We start from the raw sequence: 20557 nt of genomic DNA on the forward strand, positions 1-20557 counted from the left end.
TTTTCACTGGGGATGCGGGTACTTCTTAGAAATTTGTAGCGGGGGAAAGAACAGCGAAGCAGGATATAGTAAAAACAATACCTTGCCCTCGACCGGTCGCCCTCCCGTAGCTCTATAGCTCAGGTCCTGCACTTCCCCATTGATTTGGACATTGTGAATGCAACCGTTGAAGAACTGAGGCGAGCGCTCCGGACTGGGCCGAAACCCCGTGGCCAGGACCTGGTAGGGTACGCCTGGATGACGGGAAGACACGGCGTGGCGAGACAAAAGAGGAAGCTTTTTAAGGATGCAGGCATGTCCTCAGCACATCTTCAGAAGCGTGCATTTGTGCACATATGGCAAATGTCTAAACACCACTGCAAAGAGCCATACAGATATGGCTATGGATTTCTAAGTGTGCGCCGGTGTACCTCCAATGTAAAGCTGCGTGTCGTGGTCGACGGAGGGTTGGCGCGCCAGCTTGCCCAGGCTCTTGGGGGCGCCGTTGTCCACCACCAGACTGAGCGAATGGTTCTGAATCAACAGCTCCACGGTGTGGAAAAGCCCGTCGTTGACAGACTCCACACTGTAACACATGCGCGGAAGAAAGAGGAGGCGATTTCAGTATGGTTTCAATTATGACGAATTAGAGCTGAGAGAGGAGGAAATTGCCAGACAGAAAATACGCTAAACATTTTCAGGTCAAGTGTTAACTCTTTTGTTTTCTATGTGAATCCACCAACAAGAGTAAAAAAACAAAGTAATAAAAAACTGATGTGCATCAGGTACAGTGAACCCAGGTAGGGCTTGGCTCTCTGCCCAAATGGTGATAATGAATGCCCATGATATTGATTATATATTCCACAAGATGGCGGCAAATCACATTTTAATAATAGACAAGGGTACGGTCTGACTAAACAAAGCTCCTCTCTGCCAAACAAAACCAAAGCAAGCCTAAGAAATATTTGATAGTAAACCCGTTTGGCCTGTTGTGCTGCTCTTTTGGAATGATCCATATTGGTCTCATTTCTTACACCACAAAAGCCTGGCATGTATTTTAACAGGGGTGTGTAGACTTTTCTATCCAGTGTAACTTATATAATTGCGGAGGCAAAGTCATAAAAAGACCCCTACTGATTTTTAATGCTAAGCATGGACAATGTTTAACCAAACTTCAAACTCCCAGGTCAACCCTAACGATTTTGAATGATGTACGCTAAAGTCAATGACCTTTTCCACCCGTCTGTGTGAACAGTTGAGGTTTCCCCCCGCTAAGTGGTTTTAGCTGGAGGGGTGACAGCCAGCCAGAGAGACAGTGGTTTGGCACAGCTAAGAGGAAGACAAGGGGCCGGGAAGTGTTGAAAGAATATGAGGGGTGGGTATAAACTCAACCGGGGCCTCGGTTTTACATCGAAAAAAAAGATAAGGACATGAATGACACTTTTGTTGTTAAATAAGCAGTTCAGGAGCTTCACTTCAACTTTGACTGACAAAAGTTTAGACTATAGAATGGTCAGATTAGGAAGACTAACAGCCAACTACACGCTAGCTTCACTGAAGACTAAATGGAAAGTGAATGCATATTTTGTCTTTATGCGCCTTTGAATGAATGGATAAAACATGAGTGTAAAATACTAAGAGGATAATTTCAATTGGCTCAGAGGAAGAAACAGACATCGTACAAAAAAAAACAATCATATTTTATCTTATGTGAACATAGAAAATGCTATTAACATGCTAAAGGTTAACATTGCTGTTTGAGGTTTTAGAATCCTGAAAAGACTTTTGTACACGAAATACTGCCTCAAAAATGGCCCACTAACTTAATGCAAAAATATCATGGAAAATGCCACTCTTAGCATTAATATTTGCAGTTTTAGAACCCTTGAGCAATGAGCATTTCTGCATCAACAATGCAACAAGGCATGTTGACAGATAAAAAAAAAATGGCTAAACTGTTCTAAAATTGCAATTTCCTGCCTTTAAGACTGCAAATTCTGTGAACGCTTGCTTGTCTATCTATACGTGTCCTGCGATTGGATGGCAACCAGTCCAAGGTGTCCCAGCCTCAAGTCAGCTGTCAGTCATCCACCTTTTTGCTTGGTTTGGTCCACATTTGCATTGGATTACTTCATTCGCATCCAAACAAAGCCGGGGACTAAAAGGCTCGTGGCATGGAAGCGGCCGACCGAATAAAGCGCATACCGGTGTCAGTGTTGGAAAACTCACACACACTACAAAGTCGAGCAAAAATAGTTCCGACACGCACTATGTTATTCTTTTTTTCTCTCCTCCCAACACACCCATGTACACATCATCATCTCAGCCCGCGTTAACCGCAATACAAACACACGTTTAAACCCATTTTCCTCAATTTATCCTCATATATAAAGCGCAGATAATTGGTTCAAGGTGTTACTCGGATTATGGAGAAATTCATGCGTTACATCAACAATGGCAGACGACTTCCTGCTTTTGAGAAAGAAAGAAAAAAAAAAGGTTAACATCAACTGAGTTGTGCATTTTGCTGGTTTGCTGAGAGCCAAAGCAGATGTTCAACATGGTTTCTATTAGCCGCTGTGTAATTTAATAACAAACCCATCCAGGCACAGTGATGGCCTCATAGACCTCTCTCGTCTCTTCATCTTTTACTTGCTTTCGATTTTCCATTTTTATCAATCAGAATTGATGTACTCATCTTTCCAATTCAATTACTTTGAAAGTAAATGTATTTTTTTTTGTCCTCATCTTTCTAATCCAATTACTTCGAAAGTAAATGTATTTTTTTTTGTTTTGTCCTTGTAATTCCATTTACAGCAGGCGGGCAAATTTGTTCTCAAGGGACATAGTTGATTTTGAAAAACTGAAAAATGATTGAAGTCATTTTTATATGTGGTCGACGTTTCTTCGTACAACTGTTTATAAATATTCAATTAAATGTACACTTTTCTGTTTTGATATTATTTAGGATAAATGAAATCGTATAAAATCCAGACAATATTTCAATGATGTACTACAATTTATTTAATAAATCTAAAAATGAATGAATCAAATACTTCCTTTAATTGCTGCTATTTATATTTATTGAATATTTTTATAACATAATTGAGTCTCATGTTTACTAATTTTTATTTACTTTGAAACAAATAATAACGTATTTACGAATATTTTCATTTGAATTACAATGAAGCAACCAAATAATACATTTGATTCATTACATAGATGAAAATAACCATTTTAAAAATGATGTGCTATTGACAATAATTTGAAAAAAATGCTGAAGTAATGCCATAAATACAATATTACAGGAATCGTACCGTTTGTTGCTTTAGAATCTCCTCGGGAGTTAAAATCAAAAAGCCACTGGGTGGCAGAAGAGCACAACTGACTGGACTTTTACAATGTAAATGCTGAACGTGCGCCACGTATATCTTTATACCTCAGTTGTCTGTGTAAGTTAATTAAAAGCAGCTCCTTAAGACAATTTAGTAAAAACACACAGTAGGAAACACATGCACATTTAATAAAAACACACAACTAGAGGTAAAAAAAAAAAAAAAGGGCACCCTCTTAAAATCATAAACCAATTACACCCAGCCCAGATGCAATTACAAGTAATTGACTTTATCTCAAAGAGCCTCACAAAATATATGTTTGGATTCGCTCCACTTACACTGTTAAATCTAATTATGTGCTGCTGTCATTCCCCTGGACTAGATTTGTTGATTATTTAGGAATAAATTGATGGTGTTCATGCGATGCTTGTTTGTACTGCCAGTACATACAAGCAAGTCATTGTGCGTCTGGGTGCGTGTGCGAGAGCAGCCCGAGCTGATTACAGTGACACGGAGCAGACATGCTCGGCAGTCCCGTATTACCGTGGTAACCTCCATTAGTTGTTGCCGAGACGGCACAGCTGCTTTGCTCTTCTATTCATTTTTTTCCCCCTACTCCTCCCTTCATTAAAGCAGGTTTCTTTGAAAAGTCGCACCAGTGGCCGTTGGAGGCAGCATTCCAAGAATGAGCCAAGACCTTTTTCCAAGTAAAGGTTTTCTCCATCTGAATATTTACATTGCATTTGAGACTTTTAAATTTTAAACTTAGAATGTTTGAGGAATGCCTGTGGGCCAACATTTAGTTCAGATGCTTTGACCACATCGACAAAAAACAACAACCCATCCCTATGGAAATGGGTTTGTTATATTTTGCTTACACAATGCATGCAAGGTGCAAGCAGTGCCATTCAGAATACATGTCATTCTTGAACACGAGGAATTATTTGAGGGAAAAGAAACCATTCAAGTTGTAGCACTGCACCCATACAGAGAACCGCCATTATGTCAAACTGATACTCAAACTAATAAAAACTAAACCAAAACAAAGCATTTTCAAATCATAGAAATGAATACAAACTCACTTTCTTTCCAAAACTAACTGCTTTGAAAAAAGATAACAATAAAAAAATCCAAAACTATTTTAACCCTGGTCCCATTATTTCCCTGGTCCCATTATTTTTTCCCCTCACCACTGTCTATCATTCTGTCCTAAAGTCTGCCCCCTTGTCCCTTCAACCTTCTGCTGCTGGTCGTTGAGTAACAGTACAGGTAGACGCATTCTGTCTGACCTGATTGGAGATTAGCCTGGCATTTAGTAAAGGGCAGCGCATTAACACACAACAAATGCATTCTCATACCCACACACATGCACGCACGCACGCAGGAACACCCACAATGGAATTAAAGCCTTTCATCTGATACAAAGCGAGTGGAAGGATTTGCACGACTGCGTCTTTACTCCGTTGCCACTAATCATGCAATTGTAATAACTTTTCAAACTAACTTTGAAACACATTGTAAAATATAATTCAAAATGAAAAAAGTACGGTACATATCGTAGTGTCTGTGTTTGCCGTGCCTTTACGAGGCAGGGTTTGGTGGGTGCAATGTGATATCAGCAAATCTGTGTGACTGTCTAAGTGTGAGCTGTGGCAGACAGCAGATCAGTGAAAGTATTACAGTGCATAATACGGAAACTTCAGGGTTCCAGTGTTTGTTTACATCCGTTTACAAGCAAGATGAGATGACTCACTTCAAATTAGTGGCTGCATTAGAGCCCCCCCCAAAGTGCCGCTCTTGTTTTTTTTCTTGGTGCCAAAGTGCTGAGCCCAGATTGTGGAGGCAGCAAAACTTGCACAGTCCCGCGCAGCTTTGAGGTTTTGACTCTGCTCAAGCAGTAATTTTTCTTCAAATTGGGGCAGATAGGATTTGGGTAATCAAAAGGACGTAGGTAATCAAAAAATGGCACGCATTAAGAAATACATCGCGGGTTGCGGTGGAGGCTTGGAGTTGGGCTGGATTCATTTTGCCTCCAAACTGCTGAATAGTGAGCAATGTGGAGACGGGCTGTTCAGATCAATGAATATGTCTCCCTGCCTTAACTTGGACGAATATGGGGTAAATTAATATTTACACCTCTTAATTGATCAACTCACTATACACACTGGTTAGTTGTACTAGTTGCCCCTGGTGGACAAATACGGTTAATCGTGCTGAAGTTAAGTGTTGTGGGCAGCTGAATTCGGGTACTACGCGGGGGATACCCTGAACTGGTCGCCAGCCAATCGCAGGGCCCACAGAGACATAATAACCATTCACACTCACACCTAATTTCGATTGGCCAAACGGCCTACCATGCATGTTTTTGGGATGCATGAGGAAACTGGAGAACCCGGAGGAAACCTACAGAGGCACGGGGAGAACATGCAAACTCCACACTGGTAGGCCAGAATGGAACCCACAACTCCTGAACTGTGTGAGGTGACGTGCTAACTTGCCGCTATGGAATTTTTCTGCTCGGAAAATGGTTGGGGACGACAATCGTAATCGTCGTCCAACTGAACAGTAGCTAATTACGTTTGGGTGAGGAGACTCGTGATTGTCAGTCAAGATTCAGCTATCTGGGTGTGGTGTATTTTGTCAGTGATCTAGAGTGGCCCACACAATATTGGAGCAGTAAGAACGCATCTGGCCATTCTTTATCGTGGTGTGTGGGGACACTCATATTAAATGAGCATTAAACATGTTTTGAGGTGAACTCGAACAGAGATGAAAGAAAATTGGACCACAAAAAACATTATGAAAATTTGTCAAGATTCTTGCCAGAAAAGTGGAATCACTGGGCCAAATCTGTATTTTCTGCTTTTCGCTTTCCGTATTGTCCCACTACTATATTTATATTACAACCACTTTATTGCATTTTGTTTATTTTACATTTTGTCTATTTCCATTTGCAATCCCGGCTTCCAATAGCATCTCTGATCTGATCTGTCTTTTGGCCGAGCAGGCGTGGCCCGTGTCAAGCTAACGAGAGTTGACAAGGATAATTCTCGGACTCGGTCTGTGGTTGAGTCCCCCATCCGTCCTGATACGCTCCATCCCGTCGTCATATCCGCACTTAATCATCTGCTTTCATCACTCTCCTCTGTTGGACCACCTATCCCACACACTTGAATCTGTAATAGTCTCGGGCTTTTGTCCAGCCATCTAACATCTCAATGAAGGCTGCTCTAAAAATGCAAATGTCCCTGTATTCTCGTGGATATAAATTACTTGTAAAAGTCTTGGGCCACCACTTGCTTTACTGCCAGCAGCTACGATAGGAACACCGCAAGAACCAATTCAGGAAGTTCCCGACTGACCTTGGTAGTTTGTGTTTCAGAAAGGGCTACAAATGTACTTCAAATCTAAACTACACAGGTTTTTTCCTTGGGAGTCTAACACACAACGTTTTCTGCCACTCCTGGAGTGATTTTTAAACGATATCCCACCTCCTTCATTCAGGGCATCTTGATGACATCCATGTCTTTTAAATGGATCATCGTTATAAACCTTCTGAGCTTCATGGAGAACAGGAGCTATATCTGTTCTTCTCAGCCAGGAACTTTGTTGGTTATCATCTTAGCCCACAATGGAGAGAAGACTTCTGGTTTGAATTTGCAATATGTCTTTTGTGACACCAGTGCTGACACACCTTGTGTGATAAAGCGATCTATAAGACAAACCACAAAATCGCCATCTGGAGAAAGGTGCAGGCACACTATTTTGGTTTGGGACAACCGAATCCGTTAGAAGACAATTACGGATTTTGTCATGACCAGCTGTGACAACAGCCCTAAGGTTCACGGTGTTACAAAATAATGACCTTTATGGGATCCCACACTAAGAACTATTCCTGTACATGTGGTTTATTGGTTTTCGATGAGTTTGCCAATATCCCAAAATGTTGAACTTTGACAAAATGATTTAATGACTTTCTGCTTGTTGTACAAACTCAGCTGTGATCGGCTCCAACCCCCTGCTGTGGCCCTCAACAGGATAAGCTTCAGGAAAATGGATGGATGATTTAAGATTGTACAGCACCCCCTCCTCAAAAAAAACATATCCCAATGTCTTTGAGCAATAAATCTTCAACCCATTAATAAAAGGTGGCCACACTTTTATGTGTATAAATGTTTCTAAATGTTTAATAAAACTCAGTGCTCATTTATGCAGAGCGCTGAAATTGCATGTTCCTCTAAAAAAGTCTGTTTTCCAGTGAAAATACCGTATTGCTTTTGATAAGTGTTTGTTAAGCCCACGCACAAGCAAGTTTGAGGAGTAAAAGAGTCAACACGGAACAATTTAAATGTTTTATGACGCCTTACGGTTAAAAGTCTGAGTAAAAAATGCACAGTCGGTCGACACAATTTGGTTTGACGCGAGTATTCCTGTTAAGGTACAATCGTGGTCTGTGCAAGAGAAACAAAACATTCCTGATGGCCTTCGGTGGTTTCCAGAAAGTGTCTGATTATATAAAAGTATGACGAGGCAGCTCACTGATTTTTATTCGGTGTTTGGTTTCACATCTTTGCTTTGTATAAGGCTGCGTGATTAGCAGTGTTCAAAATCAATTGTTGACATCCCTCTGGCTATAGTCTGTGTGCTAATAACTGGGAAATAACGGTTTAAATTTACAGTCTCAACTTGAACTTGGCTTTGGGAATACGACCAAAGACTTTTTTTGGTTTGTTTTTTTCTGGAGGGACATTTTCCAGATATGCACATTTTCATCTTTCGTCCATCACCTCCTTTCTCCTTCAAGTTAGGTGAACTTCTCCAAAACTATTTCATAGTCTGTTTATGTTCCAGTCACCTTAGTAAGTGTAGAGATGTTATCTTGGATTATCATCTCTTTTACCCCAAATTACTGCGGAATATCAAATTCTATGAAAATGTGAACGTATCTTCGATACAATATCCAAAGGCTTAAGGCCGGCTAACACACATGAATGAGGTCTCTTGTGCGGACCTTTTGAAGTCTCACCTCTAAAGACTTTTGTTGTCTTTCTCTCGGGTCCACCGCCATCTCGTGGGGATTACGATGGAATTTTGGGGAGTTGGTATTTGTTTATAAAGGGAAACGTTCTGCTATGGATTTGCGAGTCTGTATGGGCGTTGGGAAGAATCAGTCTGTGGATTACGTGCTTGGCCGAATCAGCAGCTACTAAAAAGTCCACAAAATCAAAGCCCAATTGAAATTGTAACCTTCAATATATGAGTCATGACTTATCTACCACTTTGATGTGCTGTTTGTAAAGCGGTCAATACTGAAAATAAGATGAACACTTTGTTACAGTGTTGAACAAAACTGAATTTTTGAGTTACTGTTTTGCACATTTTCAACAGTGTTTATCACCTTCAACACAAATTCCAATCCACATTGCACCTAAATGCTTAAAGTTGAATACATAGTATTTAAATTCCCAGGTGAGAAAGTGGCACAGCGGACAAGCCGGCCACCAATTTGAGAGGATCTCGGGAAGCCTGTTAGATCGTGGGCTAGCTAGTGGCGAGCGCTTTTTGTGGCGGCATAGACTTCAGGATAAATCCTAGCTGAAGGAGGCTTTAAGCAGATATATTTTCACAGCTCAAATATGTAGGGTTATATAGGCATACGAAAGTAGTTTTCACGTTTCAGATGAGCGTGGTTCGGCATTCGGCACATTCTGCCTTCCAGATCGGAAAGGACAGCTCTGTAGATCATAACACCCAGGAGGGCAATCAACAAACCCCGATTGAGGAAAAATGAGAAACCCTTTGTGTGTGTGTGTGTGTGTGTGTCTGACCTGTACACAGTCGTGGGAGGATAGCTGGCCATATCATAGATGAGTCGTATGTGCCCTTGGTAAAGTTCCAGCGCCAGGGGGTCGTGATCCTCCTTATACAACAAAATACCGTTGTCTTTGTCGGTGGCCACCTGAGGGGGAGACACACAACATGATTTACGCATCATTCTGCAACTTCATGCATTATTCTGTCAGCGACCCACAAAATCTGCCATGTGTGACAGGACAAACCGCTCGATAATATACGGCCATCGAGATAATTTGGGTCAATAATGGTTCAGTGTGCACCAATAGAATAAAACATTCCAAATTACACAGCTGCCTAGTAGATGAAAAGCCCTGAAAACCTCCTGCATGAAGATTACAAGTGTGTCTTTAATCTCTGGACATGCTCTCATGAGAATTTCCATGGAAATAGTGGGGAAAAATTAAGCCTTTATGAAATTCATTGGGAAATATACAGCATGATGTATCTTTGCCAATCAGTTCAGACAAAAGAAAAAATACAAGTACAGTAGAGCGTTAGGATGTGACTCTTGTGGGACCAGGGTTTCCTATCCCTGCACTTAAGAGTTGAAAGCTCCTGAAGGCAACGACTCACAAGTCACCCGGCTTGTGTTAGCAGCCAGCCGTCTCTATGCTCCCATTCATTGACACCCACGTCACTCCCCAAACCTGGCCCCGCCTTTTAAAGCCACAAACTCATTGATACTACAGTCGAGCATGAGTAAGGATAGCCCAAGTAAACAAACCAAAAAAATACTTGCAACTCACATGCATGAAAACGGAATAATCAAAGCGATAATCTGTCAAATTCAAATTGACAGCTTTAGCCACCTCCCCATCGACGGTCCGTCACAGATAGACCGTGAGAAAACTAAAATATAATGAGACGAAATCCTTTGTCACACTACGTTTTGTGCAAAAAGAGCTTCGACGGCCGTCGGGAACATTATGCTAACGTAGACTAACAGGTGGCCGTGTGGCTGCGGGGGGCCAAACACTTAACACCGCAGCTTTACCGTGGAGCTCGGCCAAGTCCACAGCTGCTAACAAGCTGCTGGAAAGAAGACAGACAGAGGGAGAGAATAAGGATAGAGATATGAACAAAGGTTGGATGATAACGAGAAAAAGAGAGTGGGAGAACGTGTTAAAAAAGGAACAAGTAGAGAGTGATTTATGAAGGGCTGTCAATTCACTTTGCTTTTTTCCCTCCCCTTTAGTCTCACAGCGTAGGACTTTTGGTGCGGATTTAACAGCTTTGGCATTGAACAGTGAAAAGCTGCTGGCTTGAACGTGGAAGCACACATTCACGTTCACACAGGTGTTAACCATAAGCGTTCTACTTTTATGCATTCTGTCTGTTTCGTTGCAAGATCTGGCGCCTTCAAAAAAGACAGCAGGAAAATACGCCTCAATTGGGATTCGACTTTCAGAGGGCCAGAATAGTCCGCAGTGGAAATTGGAGTGTAAGATGTGTGCGCATGTGTGTGTGTGTGTGTGTGTGTATGTGAGTGTGAGTGCGTGTGTGAGAGCACAGCAGATCTTGGATGCAGCATGCTGCAGATGTAGGTTCAATTTGAGTTTCAAAGCTACATTTTATGCTTGGCATGTTGCAAAAGGTAAATCTCTTCATACTTGAGTTTTTTTTCTCACACATACCATGCACCCAAAAACAAGAACAAAAAAAAATCAATAGATCCGTATGAAGTAAAATAAGATAAATTCTACTTTAAAGAACTTTTACATTTAAAAGTTGTTTGAAATTTGAACTGTTAAAAAAAACGTAATTTAAGTATGAACGTAAAGTATTAATTTGGAATGTTTCTTTTTTTTATGATTAGGGCTAACAGTCAATTTTACACACAATTATTCATTTATTTGAATAAAAAACAGAATAAAACAATCACAATTTAAAAATGCATCCTTTTTAGTATTATATATGAACGTTATTGAAGTTTTATTATTATTTTTCACAATGAAAAACAAAGACTTATCGTTTCACATTCCACATAACAAAACAACACAGTTTTAAATAATGCAATCTACATATTACGTTTTCATGTTTTTCAGAATAACTGAAGAAAAAGAAGAAATAGGAGTAAATTAAACTTTCATGTTTAAATGTAAAAAAAACACACAAGAAAACAATCAGCATTTATCCAAACTTAACCCTAAAGAAACATGCTTAAAAAAAGCAATCAAGCATACCTGCAATGAAATATGAACATTGGGGCGTAGCTTTGCGCCCGGGAGCTCCACATATGCCTCCCGCCCCAGGAAGTGGACGGTGGCCATCTTGTCACATTTGTTGCCGTAGAAACCAGGCATACAGCGGCAGACGGGTTCGCCGGCCACCAGCAGGCACTGGGCGCCGTTCTGGCACTCGCTGTGATCGCACGGGCTGGTCTGCAGCAAGATCATGGGCGGGGGATTCTCGCAGAACAAGCCGCTGGAAGGATAAGGAAGTCGTGAAAGGGACATTTTGGAAATTCAGCTTTGACATTGTGAGAGAGGGAATCAATCACCCACACAACAAAGGAAAATATTTGCATTGGTGTTTATAAATCTGTTTCTGTTTTTACATTTCACTTAAATACAGTGCATCTGTCACATGCACACAAACGCCGTTTGTGGCTTCATGGAACATCTGGATCTCCTCCAGGGCTGTGCACATCTCTCTTACCTGAAGCCCTCCTTGCACACGCACGTGTAGCCGTTGACTGCGTCCACGCACTCTGCGCCATGTTGACACTTGTTCTCCAGACAGTCGTTGTAGTCCTGCTCGCAGAAATGGCCAACGTAGCCTGGTAAACACTCACACCTGCAGAAATATGCCTGCCGTTATTACTGTGAGCGATCTTAAGAGACACAATTGTCATATGTTTCTCAGCGCAGTCTCAAATGGGCTTAAGGTATTACATGACTGTATCCCGTTGTTTGAACGGAAACAGGAGGAAACTGGTTAATTGAACCTTCTGCCATCTAGTAGAAACACATTTCGTTGTTCTGCCTGTCATTATAAGTCACTGGAATAGAAAGAGGAACAAAAATAACATTGCTAGTACAGTGAACTGAGGACGGATTTCAGCGCCATTATTCGGTATTTTAACGCAGATTCAGCCTCTTAAAAGGTTCATTTTATGAATGCCTTATGAATGTCATTTTATCAATGAAGAAATGATTCACACATTTTTAGAATTCATTAATATTTTGGGTAACGACCAATCACATCATGTGCATGACTTCTTTAATGCAAATGAATATCTGCTATCGGTCTTTGTTGACAGTGGGAAAATAGGGAAAATAAATTGCCAAAAGAATGGCAGCTAAGCATTTATTCTCGATTAGCCAAAGGTATGTGAAGCTCCTTCAGTTAGTTCACAGCAGCAACACATTTTCAGACACGACATAAATTCATGAATGCCGGACCAGAAATATAAAGAGGTTCCAATGAGGTAACCTGCTGATCTGTCAACAGCGGTTGGGATTCACGGTGACTCCAAACAAGTAGAATTTCACTACAGAAAATTTTATGACAGTATTTGGACATTTTCCATTTCCTCATATCCCATCATCCAAAGAATGCCTCAAGGGAGTTTTCTCAATTTCAGTTCTGACTTTGACTCAAGGATGAACCAATCGGAGCTTTTTGGATGATCAAAGGTGACCTTCAGTTTTCTTTACGGTCTTCTGATTTACCCTCTGGACTTGTTTTTCCTCCGTCACTCACCTGTAACTGCGACCAACGTGGACGCACTTAGAATCGTGCTCACAGGGGTCAAAATCGGGGAGACAGGGATCCAGAACCTCCTCGCAAAGGTCACCTGGTGACAGTGAGAAGGGAGAAATATGACCTCATATTGGTTTGGATGAGGAAAAAATATGGCATCGACAAACATTTGTGATGCGATGTGAGGGGATTAAGGCCGATCCGTCTAAACTTTACAACATCTGTTAACATAAAAGTAGGGCATAAATCAAAGAGAGGACATTAATAGACAGAAACAGGGTGGGAAAAAAGGTCTAATTTATGCGCCTCTATCTCCTTCCGACGCCATTAAAACTCTCGTCTTCATTCTGTGCCTGCTTTAATCTAATCCTGACGCCCCCCCCCTTACTCCCACCATGTCTGTCTCCACCAGCCTTTTCCCAAGACCTTTTATAGCCTTGCTGGTAAATTACACTCTGGAATCAGATGGAAACACTAGAAAAAAAGAAAGTGATTTTATAATAGCAGGAATCCGAGTCAGGCTATTTTACAAAGTTAGAAATGTGTATTAATGGCGGCGTCTTGACATAATGTGTAGCTATGCCGCAAAGTAACACGGAGCAAAAACCAAAAGAAAGCGTTCATCTTGTCATACATAATTCATATCTAGTGCTTAGCTTCCCTGAACACACTGCTTTATTTTCCTTTAGTCACCAAAAAAAAAATCACATACTAAGTCAATATATAGCCACTGGTTAATAATTACGGATGAGATGAAGAGCTCTGGGATTAAATGTGCATGAAGTACATTAGCACTTCTGATGAATTAAAGATAAAAAAAAAAAATCTTTCTTATAGAAGCTGCTAACCATTTTAACAGAATGTGAGAGAAAAACTACACCAGGAGCAAAATCCACAGGAAGTTCAGCCTAGATCTTCACAGTCCCAGTGGGATCTTCCTCACTAAGTATAATGGCCCCCCTGACCTTTCTGCAAAGCCCCCACTTTAAAGTGTCTACCTCACAAACTACATGCTGATCTTCACGTGTTTGACATCTCTGGGGGAACTTAACTCTCGCTGACCATGTGACCTTTTCCAAAGTGGTGACATCACTCTGAAAGACTGACATTTGTTTTGTTGAGCATGTCTGCTTTGCACAAGAAGGTGAGGATTTCTTCCACTGGATAAATTGAAAGACTAAAGCAGGGTACAACTTGTTAGCCTATCTTAGCAATAGATTGTGCCTCACAAATTTAGGTAACAGAATTCTATCATGAACAATTGTCCCCTGTTAAAGATATTGGCGGTGTTAACTAGGACCATAGATTGTTCCAGAATAATCTACACAAATTTTATTGCGCGGCTTTAACTACTAAACAAGTCCCATTACCAAGCCCACTCTAAACAAATGTCAATATTATTTGCCGTTCCAGGAGGAAAGCGAGAGAAGACAAATACCAGCAAAAACAAAAACAAGCCTCAGTGGCGGAGCAAGACTATATTTTGCCTACACTTTTTTTTTTTTTTTATAATTTGGATTTAACTATACTGCCACCCCCTATTCGCAGCTTGCTATTCACAAATTCCAACCCGACTTCAGGTATTCACTGAAAAACAGATGCTTTGATGCTCGTAGTGCTGGAACAATTTCTACATCTATTATGTCCTCTGGGAACAATGTTTTCACAAACAACCAGTGTCACCATAGGGCATTGGATCGAAGGTTCTGCTGTGCTGTAAAAACTTGGCTGGAGAACGGTTGAGTAAGTGAGGGTAAGTGAGTGGGCAAGCAAACTCTTAAGTGAAGCCTGATGATTGGACAACGGGCCACTGAACCATGAGCCAGCTCTGTGTGTGTGTGTGTGTCTGGCAGCGTGAGATGCTTCTGCATGCCAGCAAATGTAATGACACTATGTGTGGGTCTTGACTGAGGTCCAGTATCTACTTTAGAGGTCATTGTCAAGCTAACAAAGAAAAAAAACTTAACTCCTTAGTCAGCAGCTGGCGTCACTTTGACTCTCCTTCCCACTTTCAGCACCTCTCTCCCACATCTTTTCTCCTCGCTTTATCAACCCCTTTCTTGACCTCTTTTCATTCGATGACATTTTTATGTTTTCTCCTCACACGCACACACAACACATACACACTCCCTCTTCTGCTGTCCCCAAACTTCCTTCAGGAGCAGCGTCGGGGTCACTGCGGAGCGGCTGTCCATTACGGACTCACCAACCGGCAAAAGTGGAAATGGCCATTTTTGTGTGAGTAAGCAGTTGTGCGGGAACTCTCTGGGGGAAACAGCCCAAGTGACCTAAGAGTCACTCACTTACTTTAGACACATTTCCACCAGGCACTACATTTCTATTAGATTCTCTCCATTATGCTGTGGAAGGATATTTTGACATGGCTTGTGTTTCTCATATAACTGAGTATCGATTAAAATCACCCATCACCCCGTCGCTAATAAACAAGCATTTATGATGATTAATGCAGACAATAAATCAAGGTGGAAAAAGGTGACTCAGGATCGTTTTTTTTTTTTTTTTTTTTTAAGAGAAATCCGACAATTTGATCGTAGTGACAGAAAAATCCTCAAATAAAGCCCAGTTATTGGTGTTGGCCCCGACAAAGAAGAGATTGGTGTGTTCTCCTCCTACCTGTGTAGTTGGGTGGACAGACACAAGTGTAATTGTTGACACCGTCGACGCAGGTGGCGTTGTTCTCGCAGTCGTTGTCTTCGCAGTCGTCTGGGTTCAACTCACAGCGTTGGCCCTCGAAACCCGGCGGGCACACGCAGCTGCACAGCCACATTATGATTAGATTCAGATAAATTGAGTCATGCTGTAAAACCTGAAATAAAAATCAATCACTATCCTGGGGTGAAGCCAAACATATGGTCACTGCATTCCAAAAATAATAAGTATAGCAGCTCAATGCTGCAAATTCATCCAATAGAAAAATTGGGTTTTCCAATTTTGCAACTAAAATATTAGAAAGAAGTCCTCGTAACAAAGCGTTATTAATTCGTTTTTGATCGCAAGATAATTGGATCTTAAAAGAGAGATAAATCTGATGAGATGTTTGGAGTCGCCACTAAACCTCAGTGAGTATTGTGTCCACTATTTACGACTACATTTGGTGTAACGTGATGTATTATTGGTTCAACTCAACTCGTACACATGTTCTCTGTGTATGTGTTGCAGACATGTATGCGATGATGTGAATTTTCCAAATCTTTGCTTATAAAAGCTCATTCATTAATGTAGTCAATTTACAGAAGCCTTTCCTAAAAAAAATTATTGGCGCAGACTGCTGAAAGAAAAAGCCTTTTTGATTCACATCTGTTGTAATGAATACCGTATTTTCCGGACTATAAGGCGCACCTAAAAACCTAAAATTTTCTCAAAAGCCGACAGTGCGCCTTATAGTCCGATGCGCCTTATATATGGACCAAATTCCTAAATTTAAACTGGCCCGAAGCATTGTGTCATGAAATCAATCATAAGTGGATCCGCTGAAGACTATGAATCATGAATCAAAAAGACTATGGATCATTATTTTGTGATTTTAAAGTAATTTGTTGCGTCTGAAGATAAAATGGAGAATGATTTGATTTGGATTAAAAATCTGACATCATGCATTAATGGTGCGCCTTATAGTCCGGTGCGCCTTATATAAGGACAAAGTTTTAAAATGGGCCCTGCGTTGAAGGTGCGCCTTATAGTCCGGTGCGCCTTATAGTCCGGAAAATACGGTGTATAACTCCGCTTTTTCGTTAAGGCCATATTCAGAGTGAATGTTTATGTAATGTGTGGAGTTTCAAAAAGCAGCATCAGACATCAACTGACCAATTAAAAGCTAAGATAATTGTGTAATTCTAATGAGTTGCTGTGGTCGTTATTCCCTGTCCAATCAGGGACACTCTGTTAACTTCTGCTTCCCCCACATGCTCCTTTCTTCGAAGACCTTCCCTTTCATTTCAACTGCCTCACTTTTCCCTCTTGATGGCTGCAACTTGTATTCCACCGCCTTCTATCTCACACTTTTAATCCCCCGCACACACAACCACAACACACGCAATACACATTTTCTCGACCACAGCTGCACTCAGCAGCTCGCCCACCCTCTTAACTCTTCATCCTTGCATTTGTCTCTCACACTTCATCAAGTCGCTTTACTTTTTTTATTGGATGAAAAGGACTTTTACAAGCAAGGTCATCCCCAAGCGAGTCACTTCACGCCCCCCCCCACACACACACACTTGCACGCACACTGCCTTTCTGCTATCGACACTTCGCAAGGTTCCCGCGTGCTGCTGCTGCTGCATCTGCTCGTGTTTCACCCATTTTCACTCTTTAAAGCTGTTCTCTCCCACTCGCCACTTTTTCATGCATCTCACACTGATTACGTTTGAAACACGAGCAGGGTTTGACGGTTTGAACTCAGAGAAAGATAAAGAAGGCTGTCTTGAATTTCCAAGATATTTCAAATCAAAGTGTAAAAATGAAAAACCCAATAGATACACATTGTCTAATTTGCATGTACAGTATGAATAATTTACTCTGTGTTTTATTTCCCATGAAATAAATGTGCAGTTCAAAAGTGTTGCTTGAGACCAGTGAGACCAGATATTCAACATCTGGTACTAGTACCCCAACTGGTCTGGGTTTACAGTAGTAGTACATGAAATAATTCCTGCGCAAGTACAGTTCTGTTGTACTTTGTAGACGCAACATTAAAACTGTGGAAAATGTTAGTACTGCTAGTAATGATAATATACATTGATGAACGCTTACATCCACTACACTACTGTATTGTAATACCAGTCACTATGGTGGCAATTGGAGCGCTCAGGATTTTCTTAGTGGTACGGTTTTGGGAATGACTGCTTGACACTTATTTTCAATGACAAATGTTATTTAGAAATATGGATCTAGTATGACGTTCAATTTATTCTTCTACACGGTTGTTAATGGCACACTAAAACCCAGAGTTACAGTAAAAAAAAAAAAAAAAAGACGAACATTAAGAAGGAAAAAATACATCTGTCGGACCAAAGAGTGCAGATCCCAGCGGCAACATTTTAAACGACTGTCTGCCTGTAGAGTTCCGCACCTGATTGGACTTATCAAATATCCCCAAAGGATTATAAAACATGTCAGAATGTCAAAGAGGTCGGCCGTAGAGGCCATAAGAGTCTACCTGCACTGCTATGAACATTAGGAGCGCATCTATAAACGGGTAAAAGAAGCCAGGATATCATTAGCACCCAGGGCCGCTAAAGGCCACATGCATATTGAAACCTTCGAAAAGGCCAAAGGGCTCTCCGAGAAGACTCTAGTCGTCTTCTTGTTTGTCATGTGTGCGCGACACAGTGAGACATTCTCAACAGACATGTTTATCAAAAATGGCTCTCAGGATGGCGCAGCGCAGTTGTATAAAACTGCAAACCAGACATCCACTCTAGTGGGGGTACATATCGGATTTGTTTTAATTTACCTGACGGGTCAGGACGATTTAGAGCAGGGATGGGAAACTTAAATGCTAGAGGGGTGGCAATAATTTTTCATCTGTGCTAATATTGGTCCACATTGGACCAAAGACTTCGTAGTCAGATGTATGATAAAGATTCTATTTTAAATACAGACTAAATGTAAATTAGATGCTCTTAATATATAGCAAATTCTGATCATACTTTTTTTGAGCCACTGATCTAAGACGACAAACAGTAAAATAAACACATACTGCATGTTTTCGTTCCAGAGCAAAGGGCTCCTCTTATAAAATAAATTGAATTCAAATTTTACTGCTTGTCCTACATGTCATTCCAAATCTACCAAAAAATATTAGGTAGACTCACTTAATATAGACCAGGTGTAAGCGCAAATCCCATCTAGTGCTGACTGGTGATATTACAACTTGAAAGTAGTTTGCAGTTCACAGATTTTCTTTTTTCCTCCCTCAACATTCTTGTTTTTTATTTTTCCTCATTGTCCCTGCATTTTCCTCCCATTTTCAGCAGTTTAGACTATTTTCTTGTTGTTCGTAAATAAGGATTCGGTTACGAACTTTATTCTTAGCAAAGTCTATCTCCTGTTGTGGCTCCGTCCAACTATCATAGTCCGTTCAGCTTCAGCAGCTCCATTCTGTGTGCGGCTGGCCTAACATTATCTTGTGCAAAAGTTGATTTCGTTTACAGATCTCATGCGATTGTGTACCTAATGAAGTGTCCAATGACAATACATTCCAAGGCAATGTTGCAAAGCCATCAAGTGCACCTCCTCTGGATATACGTATGTAGATTAATGATGGATTGTGTTACACATCCACTAAAAATGTGACGGTAATTTTACATTTGATTTACACATTAACTTAAAAAATGATTTATGTTTCCATTCTTCAAGTCAGTGACCATAATGCTTGCGGCCAACAAAGCCCTCCGTTGGATGTTGATGCAAGCCAGGGTGGCTGATGTTGCGCTCACGTTACCTTCACTGGATTTACCAGCAAAAAGAGAATAAAGGCAATGACGTCGGCAGCGAGTGATAAATAACGGCGGCGTTGACAGATTTATGTCAAAGCGTTCGAGGGGGAGCAGACTGACGATGACGACTGACAGAAGTGGAGGACATTTTGGCGTGGCTATTGAGGTCAGAGAGCAGCTCAATAGAAGCTTTTCTCATCTGTTTCTTCAGCATCCCAGACCACCTCCCACTCACAGACAATAAAACACATCACGAGGTCAAAGTTAGTTGTCATCTTGAACAAAAGCCAAAGGGTATCAGAAGACATCAATTATTTTTTTAAGTATGAATTATTTACTGTTGATGGTAGATCGTTTTTTATTGGTTTGCCGGTAAATGATGAGTAGTATATTTTATTTCCATCGTACTTGATACTTACAGAGTTGACACTTGTTTTGATTTTGTTCACTATGTCATGCATTTTATCCTATTTGCTTATGCAGCGCTGAATCCTACAATTCCTTCTAAGTATTTTTATCATGGTTAACTGACGCACTTCTGATTGAAAGTTCTGAAATACTTTTTTCACTTTATGTTTTTTACGGTTTAATTTCAACCTGAAATGCAAGTATCAAATGTGAATTTAATTCCCAGATTTAAACCGTTTTAATGCCAGCATGTTCTCATGACTTCACAGCTTTCATTAACATCACAAATTTCAAATAGGTAGGTGAAAATTTCTGTCAATGAAAAGGCTCAAGAGGGTACCTGAAGTGGTCTTCAAAGCCCGGCTGAAGGTGACACGTCCCTCCATTCAGGCAGGGAAAACTAACACAGGCATTAATGGCCGTTTCACAGTCCTGACCCTGAGAGAGACAAAAAAAAAAGAGAATATAATGACGGAAATGTGCTACAAGTGGGTTAAAAGTTGATTTTTTTTCTTGCCTTCAGCAGGCCACTTTAATGATAGCTAACATCACTGCATCATCTCTTTCCATTCTCTTGTCATTACTTCCTATTCTTTTCTCACATGGATGGCTTTTCTGACAAGTTTTAATTACCATTGTCACAGTGCACACTCTAGGAACACTCATATGCACCCAAACCATACCATTTTCCCCTCTCTAACTTTGACAAGGGCCTTTGTCCTTTTCAAAAGCCAAGTGGGTAATAAGGGGTGCATTGATATACAAAGATCTGTAAAAGTGAGAATGAGAGGGTATTGGAATCTCCTCAATGGA

General features: G+C 40.8%; 1 protein-coding gene across 5 annotated transcripts in view; it reads right to left on the reverse strand.

Moving 5' to 3' along the window:
• Positions 1-20557, reverse strand: part of slit3 (slit homolog 3 (Drosophila)) — a 170974-nt gene that overhangs the window by 3721 nt on the left and 146696 nt on the right. For all 5 annotated transcript variants that reach the window (XM_088398680.1, XM_088398590.1, XM_088398507.1 and 2 more), the window contains 8 exons: positions 20085-20182; positions 15510-15649; positions 12876-12969; positions 11829-11966; positions 11354-11594; positions 9143-9273; positions 411-565; positions 82-233 (listed from right to left, as the gene is read on the reverse strand). In XM_088398680.1, coding sequence (XP_088254806.1) covers positions 82-233; positions 411-565; positions 9143-9273; positions 11354-11594; positions 11829-11966; positions 12876-12969; positions 15510-15649; positions 20085-20182 — 1149 coding nt within the window. The remainder of the gene's footprint in view (positions 1-81; positions 234-410; positions 566-9142; positions 9274-11353; positions 11595-11828; positions 11967-12875; positions 12970-15509; positions 15650-20084; positions 20183-20557) is intronic.

This window comes from Syngnathus floridae, chromosome 1 (genome assembly GCF_059516105.1).
Source record: "Syngnathus floridae isolate MCC-2025c chromosome 1, RoL_Sflo_1.0, whole genome shotgun sequence".
Lineage (NCBI taxonomy): Eukaryota > Metazoa > Chordata > Actinopteri > Syngnathiformes > Syngnathidae > Syngnathus > Syngnathus floridae.